The sequence below is a fragment of the Pinus tabuliformis genome, chromosome 6, assembly GCF_031772625.1.
Source record: "Pinus tabuliformis cultivar Carrire ecotype Pingquan chromosome 6, CPIR1, whole genome shotgun sequence".
Taxonomy (NCBI): Eukaryota; Viridiplantae; Streptophyta; class Pinopsida; order Pinales; family Pinaceae; genus Pinus; species Pinus tabuliformis.
The window spans coordinates 1,658,376,120-1,658,387,075 of NC_142292.1; the positions used below are offsets into that span (position 1 = coordinate 1,658,376,120).

The window sequence follows — 10,956 nt, forward strand, 5'->3', positions numbered from 1 at the left end:
TTGGGCTTACCGACCACAGCACATCCACAACCATACACCATTGGGTGGCTTCACCAAGGGCGAGATCTTCGCGTGAGCCAGCAGTGTCGCCTTCCATACAACATCAAGCCCTTCACGGATGAGGTATTGTGTGACATTGCTCCCCTTGAAGTTTGTGATGTATTACTAGGACAACCATACTTGTGGAAGCGACATGCTGTTATGAATCAAGGCCCTGTGCTGTTATTATTACATTGGGAAATAAGTTGTTCAGGATACCAGAGGTAGCACCACCTGCCGCCATCTCTTTGATTACTGCAAAACAATGCAGTAAGATCATTTCCAAAACCAGGAAATTTGTTTTCCTGATGATACACCCTCAAGGGAAGAAGAAGACAGTGGCCGCGGCCTCCAAACAGGGTCCCTCTGCACGGCAGCTACAGATGGACAAGATTGTGGAGGAGTACGAAGACATCTTCACCTCCCCGGCAGGGGTTCCTCTGCACTGTCAAGTCAAGCACTCCATCGATCTGACCCCAGGTGCGCCGCTACCCAATGGACCAATTTATCGGCGCTCCGTTCTGGAGAACAATGAAATCAAGAGGCAGATTCAGGAGCTCCTGCAGAAAGGTCACATCCGTCCGAGTTCTTCGCCCTGTGGGAGCCCGATAGTGTTGGTACAGAAGAAGGATGGGACGTGGAGACTCTGTATTGACTATCGGGCGCTGAACAAGATCACTGTCCGTAATAGGTACCCGATCCCGCGGATTGATGACCTCCTAGACCAACTAAAGGGGGCGAAATATTTCAGCAAGATCGATCTGAAGTCAGGATATCACCAGGTACCAATTGAACCCTCAGATGTGTGGAAGACTGCCTTCAAATCCAAGGAGGGCCTCTTCGAATGGTTGGTCATGCCTTTTGGATTGACGAATGCTCCTGCAACCTTTATGAGGCTAATGGATGACATCTTGCGGCCATTCACCAACTCCTTTGTAGTAGTATACTTGGATGACATTCTGATCTTCAGCCAGAGTTGGGAAGAGCACCTCCACCACATCCGACAGGTTCTCCAAACACTGCGGCAACACAAGCTATGTGCCAATTTGGAGAAATGCACTTTTGGCATGACCGAGGTTCAGTATCTGGGATACATCATTGATGAACATGGGGTGCATGTCGATCCAGCCAAGGTCCAAGTCATTCGGGATTGGCCCTCTCCAACCACTCTAACAGAGCTCCGCATCTTTCTAGGTCTTGCCAACTTCTACCGCAGGTTTGTGTTGGGGTTTTCTCATATTTCTTGGCCCTTGAGTCAAGTCACCAAGGGCGGGGCGAAAGCAAAATTCTTTTGGTCTGAATCTCAACAGAAGGCATTCAACAAGTTGAAGGATCGCCTCTGCACGGCACCAGTACTCGCGTTACCAGATTTACAACAACCATTTGAGGTCGAGACAGATGCCTCTGACTATGCTATTGGGGCAGTCCTTACTCAACATGGACATCCAGTGGCATATCACAGTGAAACACTTTCAGACACAGTCCGGAAGTACCCCACTTATGATAAAGAGATGTATTCCATTGTACAGGCCTGCCGACAATGGAAGCATTACATTTTGGGGAAGGAAACGGTCATCCACACAGACCACCGACCTCTGCAATTCATACAGACCCAAGGGAAATTACAGAATGATCGCCATCAGAAGTGGTCTACATACCTGCAACAGTTTCACTTGAATATCAAGTATAAAAAGGGCAGCACCAATAATGTTGCAGATTGCCTCAGTCGACCACCGATCATGGCGCTAACCACCGTGCTCAACTCTTGCGGGCACGAGACTTCTGATTGGCCACTTCTCTACAAAAGCGACCCAGAATTCGGCCACACATACCAGACACTCTTGGAGGGTCGGCAGGTTGCAGATTTTCACCTCCAAGATGCCCTATTATGCCACCTCGGTCACCTTTGTGTTCCTTCAAGCGAGCGTGCCAAGATGATTTGGGAAGCACACTACAGTCGGGCTGCTGGGAATTTCGGGGTCGAGAAAACAGTGGCAGTACTGCAAAACTATTTCTATTGGCCGAATCTTCGACAGGATGTTGGGAAGTACATCCGATCATGTACTACCTGTGCCATTGCCAAACCGACCATTAAGAAGCAAGGCCTCTATACCCCGTTGCCTACCCCTAGTCGACCTTGGGAATCCATCTCCATGGATTACATGTCAGGCCTTCCTTCCACTAAGCATGAAAATGACTGTGTTTTTGTGGTCGTCGACAGGTTCTCAAAGATGGCCATTATGATGGCCTGCAAGAAGAATATCACAGCAGAAGCCACTGCTAAACTCTTCTTTGAACGAGTGTGGGTGCACTTTGGGATCCCACAGTCTATCATCTCAGATCGGGACAGTCGGGTTCTTAGCACCTTTTGGTCCAGTCTCTGGTCAATGCTGGACACCAAACTCACGAAGTCCACAGCCTTCCATCCTCAAACTGATGGCCAGACAGAGGTTGTCAATAGGATGATTGTGCACATTCTGCGCATGTATAACTCAAAGCATCCACGCATATGGGACGAGAGCCTCCCCTACGTTCAGCACAGCTACAACCGAGCTCTTCACAGCTCCACTGGCCATAGCCCTTTTCAGGTGGGTTTGGGATTCCAGCCACTATGCCCCATTGATGTGGCCATGCCACTTGCAGCTACTCACACGAATTCAGCTCATGTCCAGTCCGAAACAGATAAGGCCACCAGCTTCATTGAGCGCATCCAACATATTCGCCAGCAGGTCCATGACATTCTTGAGAAATCAAATGCCAAGTACAAGCAGCGACATGATCAACATCGGGTGCCACACAAGTTTCAGGTGGGCGACAAAGTCTGGTTGCATTTGCAAAAGGAACGCCTTACTGGAGCCTATCGGAAATTGAGACCACTCCGATATGGTCCTTACACCATTACTAAGGCTATGGGAGACAATGCATTTGAGCTCAGCATTCCCCCATTCCTTGGCCTGCACCCAGTATTTAATGTGGACTGCCTTCGGCCATACTTTCCACCATTGCTAGACACATCCGACATTGCAGAACCACTCAAACCCACAGAATTAAATCCAGATTGCATGGAACAAGCTGCAACTGATCGGATCATGGACACACAGATCAAGAACACTCGCCAACAGAATATCCAACTGTATCGAGTTGTCAAAGCGGGCCAACTCCTTCAGCAGGGCAAGTGGCTCACCAGGGAACAAGTTCAACAGAAGTTTCCTCATCTCATGGAGGAGCTCAACGCAATGGGGACCATTGCTTCCTAAGGGGGGAGGAATGATCCAGGTGGATATTGGTGGCCACCTGCCAAGTCCACCTGGACCCCCACCATTGTCTTTCTCAGCATTTTCAGTTTCCTTAATTGTAGCACAACTTACTATTTTTAGCAGTTTTTCGGGTCCTGAACTTCCGGAGCCGTTTTGAGGCCCTAAACGACGTTTTTTTGGGAATCTGGGGGCAACACGAGTCCATGGAGTGGATTGGTGTTGCCCGTTCCAACAATGATAGTGCTCGGATAGATCTTTCTAATGAGCTATTGTACGCGTCAAACGGAGATCATATGCCAAAGTTACGACCCCGGGAAGTTGATGTACCAACTTACCCCCAAACGGGGCCCACAGTTTGGGGTTTCATCTCCTAGGGTTAGGTTTTGGAATGTTAAGGGTTTTTCCATTGTTTCTCAACAATAAATAGGCCTTCGAGCCTCATTGTAACACAGTTCAGAGGCATGTAGCCATCACATCTCTTCTCAGAGATAAGCTACCATCGCCCTAGCTAGTTTATTGCCATTTCTGTTTGTAAGCATATTTCAGTATTTTCCATTAATGAAATGAAGTATTATTTCCGCTGCATCTTTGTGTATATGGTTATCTCTATAATTAGTTGCGTTCCTGTTTAAATCCGGATCAAAGGAATTAAGGATGAGTTCTATATTGAGAGGATCAGTTGACTTAGTTTAACTTAGTCAAGTTCAGTTAGATTAATTTAACAAGTTGTTAAATTAATGAGATATAGTTTGTTGATGCTTGCATGCATGTGACAACTATTATTTTAGATAACTGGTATTTTCTCATGGATAAATAATGCATGTCAGTTCAGATAGATACCCATTTGAGATCAGATGTGGGACAATGTACTATAAGATACTAGGATATTTCTAGTAAGTATTCCTTACATGCAGGAGGAACTTGAGTCCTCAAGTATTGCGTTGCTAGACTTGAGGTTGACAACAGGTACGATTTGGGGCCAATTCACATATGTTTTGTAATTGGACCCCAAACAAAATTGCCCAAAGAAATAGGGACTTGGAGGACTTGTGGAGCATATATATACAGGCCTAGATAGTCCATGAGCTACATCATCAGAGTACAAAGAGAGCAGAATAGCTTTTGAGCTGATTCTTTTTGTATGTTGTTGAGGATTTCCACTTGATTGATAATGCAGAGATGGGGTTTTAGGCTGGTGCTTTTCCCGAATAAATTATTCTGTGTTATGTGTGATTGATTCCTTCTTATCAGTTATATGTGTTCATGCTTGATGTTGCTCATGGTTGATTAGCTTCCGCAAAGTTTATGGTAGATGTAGATCTAGTATTATGCTTTAGCACATTCCATATATCAGTTTGATCTGCTGGTGAAATTTCTACACGATATCAGTGAGTTATTGATTTGAAGAGAAAATTCTACAAATTGATCACTTCCATCATAGGAAGCTTCGAGAAGCCATTGAAATTGAAAAATGTGCTATTAATCTTAACAGGGACGATGGTTGGAAGTTAAGTAGAAGTTGGATCTCAACCGTCTTTTGATTAATATATATATATATATATATATATATATATATATATATATATATATATATATATATATATATATATATATATATATATATATATATATATATATAATAATTAATAATTTATTAGTTTTATTTTTATATTGCAATTTATATCCTCTTTGACCTCCCTATTAAAATATTACCCAATATTTAAATATAATTGTTAAATATTATTAATTTTTAATAATAACCATATTAAACTTAATTTTAAATATTCAATTCTTATTATATTATTAAATTAATCTAACTAATTTTGAATTCAATATTATTTTAATTTAAAATATTAATAAATTAAAATAAAACATAACAAAATAATAATAAATTTATTCAACTAATTTTTTAACGACTAATTCATAACAGCTATTTCCTAACTGCTAAAACTCCAACATATGCATCATTGCTATTTAAACATTTTGACTCAGTGATTTTTTCACCTTTTTCTTGATGATGAACATTAGATGGTTTGAAATATCGACCAAAAACTCATTATGTGATTAATTCGAAAGAATTTATCAAAAAAATCAGTATAGATCACAAATGTCTAAAATCAAACAAATATATATGTATATAAAATAAATATGCAAACAGAACACCAATATATATAATTTTGTAAAATTTCCATTAGATATAGTCATATGAATAAAGAAAATGAAAATATTTTTTAATATATAAAGAATATCTATTTCTCTTTCAAAAATAAATTCATGAATTATATTTTTTTTGTTACTTAAATTACTTAATAGTCGACTTTATAAATAAAAAAGACATTGGCAAAAGAGGAACAATAGTAAAGCAAGTAAAGAGATTAATGTATAAGAAGAAAATATCAATGTTAAGAAAGAGGTGAACCGTTTGGTAAGAGGTAAGCGAGACCAACACCTCACAACATAGAATTAGACAAGCTAATTACCCCAAAAGAACTAGTCTGAACTATAGTTGAAGACATTATGATAAGGGATATGTAAGCCTGTGTTTTAAATGTGGATCTCATGGGTAATAGGAATATCATTGTTTGAAACATAAATTTGAATCAGAAGGGAATATGCAAGAGCATATGTAATGTAGTGGAGAAAATATGTTTGATATGATTAATTCGACAATGAGATTCTTCTTAAATTTAAAGAAGGAAGGAACTATGCTACGAAGTAACATTTTTAAAATAAAATAGTCAAAAGTGATTTTTGTAAGTTAATTACTCATTAAAGTGGTATAAAAATATTTTTATCCGTGAAGATGGTAGAAAAATTAAGCATAAACCTAAAAAAATTGTACCGCGCAAACGGTTAGCCAAGATGAGGGAGACCCAGGTTCTTAAGACACAAGTTAACGCCGTTCTGCAGAACGAAGCAGTAATTAAGGAATGTCTCCAGCCTTGTCTTGCTGAGGCATTCGCAGTCTCCACCAACATCGAGGGCAAGTTAGCACACATGCAAGCAGTATATGAACCCGGACAAGCAACTGAAACTGATACTGATGCATCGGTGGCTCGCATACAATGGGTACAACAGATGGCAGAAGAATTTGTTGTGAGCATAAGCGAAGCGCAGAAGTTGCTGGATAACTTCCCCGTGAAGATTTCCGCACCAGCCGAGTGACTCAGGATGAGTCACAATGATTGTGTTGGGCACCGGATCCCCTGCGTAACGGTTTTGGGGCTTAAAGTTCACAATTTTGGGTAAAAGTATGGTAAAGGTTCCATGAAGAGCGCGAAGCGCGAATTGTAATGAGTCAAGTCAAAGGGTTGTCCACCCGAAAATAATGTAAGAAAATAGAAAGTAATTCGGACCATGGGGAAGGTATAAATAGAGCAAGGCTCTAAGGCTAGAAGGCAGTTTTTGGAGTTTTGATCTTGAATGTTATGGGTTTATGAAGGCAATATTCTCTCTGTGTCTGTAAGTTCGAGTCGAGGGTGTTAGTAGATAGATAGAGGCTCTGCAGCTGAGTGCGCAGAGGCCTAGTAGAGTTTGCAACTGTGTGTATGGACCCGTGCAGCTGAGTGCGCAGGATGAATCTGGTTGTACTGAAGAGGAGATAAATAAAGGTAAGTGTTTTTGAATCATTGTGTGTTTATCGCAGATCTATCTGTTTGTTTATGTTCTAGGTTTATGCATGTCTATGATTGCACACACTTGTTATTACTATTGAAATGCTTGATTAAAACCTTAAGAAGTAGATCAGATCTATAATGAGCACATTAATTATAAGAATCTAAGAAGGGTTTCGACGCTGTGCTACGCAAAGGCCAGACAAGTTGTACAAATTAGCGCAAGTGCGCAGAAAGGTTCGTGACCTTTCCAGTCCTCATCAAGACATCCCTAGGGTGCGGAAACCTAGTTCCAGCACCTTCCCCTACTACCTCGGGTGAGACTTCAATCCATGCTCCACGAGCTGTTGCCGAAAGGGCCTATAGTGTGTGATTTGTTTGGCTAAAACACTTCTAAACCCGGGTCAAGCCACAACAAGTCAACACGTAGATATGGATTGGGATAATACATATGTATAATTAGCTTTAAATGCGTAGTTATCTATAGAGAACATTGCAAAGGATTAGGCTATTAAATTTGTGTAATTATTCTTTTTTATGGGTAGTTATCTATAAAATATTGTATGGAGAGTTTTAATTGGTTAGACTGTTTGGGATATATAATTTTTTTTAGCTTATCCAGGAAAACGAATCTTATAGTTGTATATTTTATAGTGGTATAGTTTTTAATTTATAATTGTATATTTATTCTCAATTAACATAAACTATTTGGATATTAATATTTTTTGGAATGTACGCAAAAGTTACTTGCTCACCAACAAAGTGGGGAGTCGACTTAGGTAGAACCTCCCAATCGTAACCGTAGCTACGTGATATAGTCTCATTTACTAATAGGTTTCATAAATTTCATCGAATGAAATATTATTGATTTGAAAGATAGAAAGGTACTTTATAGTAAATAAGTTTCGAAGGAGCAGGGTAGGGAAACCTTTTAGAGATTTAATTATAATGATCGGTTAAACATGACAGATTAAATTACATTTAAGGTGTCGCAGGCTGAAACATGAGATATTAAATTAGAATTAATATGGTTCAACTTGATCATACGAGAACTATTTAAATTAGAATTTAAGTTGCTAAACTTGATAATATAAAAGGATTGACAGGAGTGACATAGAGTGTTGAGCATTCCTATTGAGCTGTTGTATCATAAGAAACATAAGAAACAATGAGGATATGATCGGCATAGATCTGATCTATCAGATAGACATGTGATCGAAGCAACTTTGCAATATTGGTCCTCGTTTGTTTTGTTTTCCTAACGTTATACATTTGTAGGCGGATATGGAGAAGGGGGTAACTATAGGTGAGAGTCATGCGGGGGAGGAGATTCCACAAATATTCATCATTTTGTTTCTCAAGCGAGGAAGGTTCGATTCATTTGACTTTGGATATTTGAGAAAAGTCAATGAGTTGCAGAGAAATGTAGATTTCCCATTGTGAAGTGGGGGCAGTTATTGACTTCCAGCCCTCGTGCACCTTCTCCAACGAAACTCGACCCGATGAATCGAACTATGGAATCTTGTCCACTACTCATTCTCCTCGCTTTGCTAGGTGCCCTCGTTGTTGGGATCGGACTCAACTCGTTTCTTAGATGGCTTCCATGCTTCAGGGGTCGGGCCGAGGTAGACTTATCTGATGATTTCTCTCTCCGGATGGCGAAGAGCGATTTGAAAGCACTGCCCGTTATCGTTTACAGCGCTGCATCAAAGCCAACGCCCGTGCCAATGGATTGTCCGATCTGCCTGGCCAAATTTGCAGAAGGAGAAAAGGTGAGAGTGCTGCCAAATTGTAATCATCGCTTCCATTTGGAATGCATCGATGCATGGCTTGTCTCGCATTCTTCCTGCCCTTTGTGCAGACATTCCCTAAATCTCCACAAAGAAAGGCGTGGAACCGCTGGAATTGTTCAAGAGACAGAGCCAAACAACAGCATGGAAATAGTCATAGAGGCCAGGGATTCAACTCAAGCAGTCGGACTAGTTTCTTCACACACTAAAACGTTCCAAGGAAGTCCGCAACCCGCAGTTAGGAATCTGTCAATGTTGCCTAGTCCAGCTTAGTTTTCCGAGTGCTTTGAGTTATTCATTTATCTTAGAAGATAATGACTTTCTGATGCAAGGTTAGAGAGGTATCCCTGTTGAAACCTAATATTTATGATTGAGAATTTTATGTAACTAAATAAATTGGGAAGGTGAACAGTCATCGGGAGATGAATTGAACAATCACTCCCTATTGTATATAAAAATGGGTTACCTGTGGAATAATACATCAATCCGTTTTTCTGTTTTTGGAGAGTTACTGCCTGGCCTGACATGGTATCAGAGTCAGCTCGTTGTTTTAGCTATTATGCGCCTTGTAACTCCTCTATCCTGACCTCTCCCTCTGCCTCTGCTTTATTCCCTTCTGTTCTGAAATAATCTGCCTCTGCCACTGCGCTTTGTCCATAATGCTTGTCTCTGACCTGCATAGGCCTGAAGCTGCGCACTTATTCTCATTAGAGAAACTGCAGGAGAAGAAATTTGTGTTGCCGCGGGAAAAGGGAGATGATCTTGTTGTTGAGCATACCTTATTATTGAGGGAGGCACTGTGTGGGTTCCAATTTGTATTAACCCATCTGGATGGTAGGCAACTGCTTATCAAATCAAGTGCGGCTGAAGTTGTCAAGCCGGGTCAGTTCAAGGTTATTAAAGATGAAGGAATGTCGGTTTACCATCGGCCTTCTATGAAAGGTAATTTGTATATTCATTTCTCTATAGATTTTCCAGATTCCTTTACTCCTAAGCAGCGGAAGGCGCTGGAAGCAGTCTTGTTTCAGACGAAGCAGTGAGAACACCTCATCAAAATAAAATCAATATTTTTTTGTGAGAAAAAAAAAACTGTTTTAAAATATACATATTTATCTGGTCAGCCATGCTATGCTGTCTCCAATCTTGTTCTCTCTTCCCTTGTTCATGTGCTTTCAAACAAATGCTGCTGTTTTCAAATAAGTGTTGCCGCTGTGGCTCAATGGTGTAGCACTGTACTGGTTTAAGGTTGGCGGAATGGTGCTGCTGTTTTCAAATAAGTGCTACTGTTGAGTTGCCCTTTTGAGTGCTGTTTTGAATGCTGCTGACATATATTTTGAATTTTTTCAAATAAATACGCTTTCTCCCTGTTTCAAATAAGTTCCAATGGTATTTTGACATGCCTGAATGGTATACAATCAAAAGGTGTGGTGAATGGTTTCAATACATTTTGAATAGTTCGAATTTCAAATAAGTTTTGTGTGCTGGCCTCCATAACTTGGTTTAATGCTTTGCCGAAGTTGACCGTTGTAAATTACAGTTCAAAGAATGCGCATGACCATGATATTTATAGGTGAAGTTTTATGAGATTTATATAAGATGTATAAGGTGAAGTTTTATGAGGGTTATCTGATGGACTTATATGAAACTTATATGAAGTTTATGTAAGGTGAATTTATACAATGATGGATTTATAGGGGTCACATTGTGGATTTGAAATCTTTTGAGTTGCCCTTTTGAGTACAACTTCATTGTATATCAGCAGAATTTTTTTATCAGCAGAAGTTCTTTTTATCAGCAAAAGTTTTTTATCAGCAGAAGTTCTTTTTATCAGCAAAAGTTTTTTATCAGCAGAAGTTCTTTTTATCAGCAAAAGTTTTTTTTTTATCAGCAGAAGTATTTTTTTTTACAGAATGCATTCAATCATCTCTATGGTAGGAATAGTTCTCACTGGCAAGGAGAACTATCCTGAATGGTCCCGGATGATAAAACACACCCTCATCTTCAATGAGTTGTGGAAAGGAGTGTGTGTCGGAGAAGGAGACAATGACCCAGTACAACCTACATCAGACAAAGAGCTCGTCATTTGGGATAACAAGAACAACAAAGCATATGCATTAATCACAACATCTGTAAATGAAGAAGTAAGTCGTAATATTTCATCATATTCAACTGCCTTTGAAGCTTTACAAAAGCTCAAAGAACTCTATGACTCACATTCTGCACTTGAAGTTGTTCACCTCATGATTAAACTCTTCA

General features: G+C 40.2%; 1 protein-coding gene across 1 annotated transcript; it reads left to right on the forward strand.

The window, feature by feature from the left end:
- The first annotated feature begins 8,424 nt into the window (after positions 1-8,424).
- LOC149265323 (RING-H2 finger protein ATL8-like) lies at positions 8,425-8,973 on the forward strand. The gene has a single exon (XM_089403035.1). The coding sequence runs from the start codon at positions 8,425-8,427 to the stop codon at positions 8,971-8,973; it is 549 nt and encodes a 182-aa protein (XP_089259161.1).
- The last annotated feature ends 1,983 nt before the right edge of the window (positions 8,974-10,956 follow it).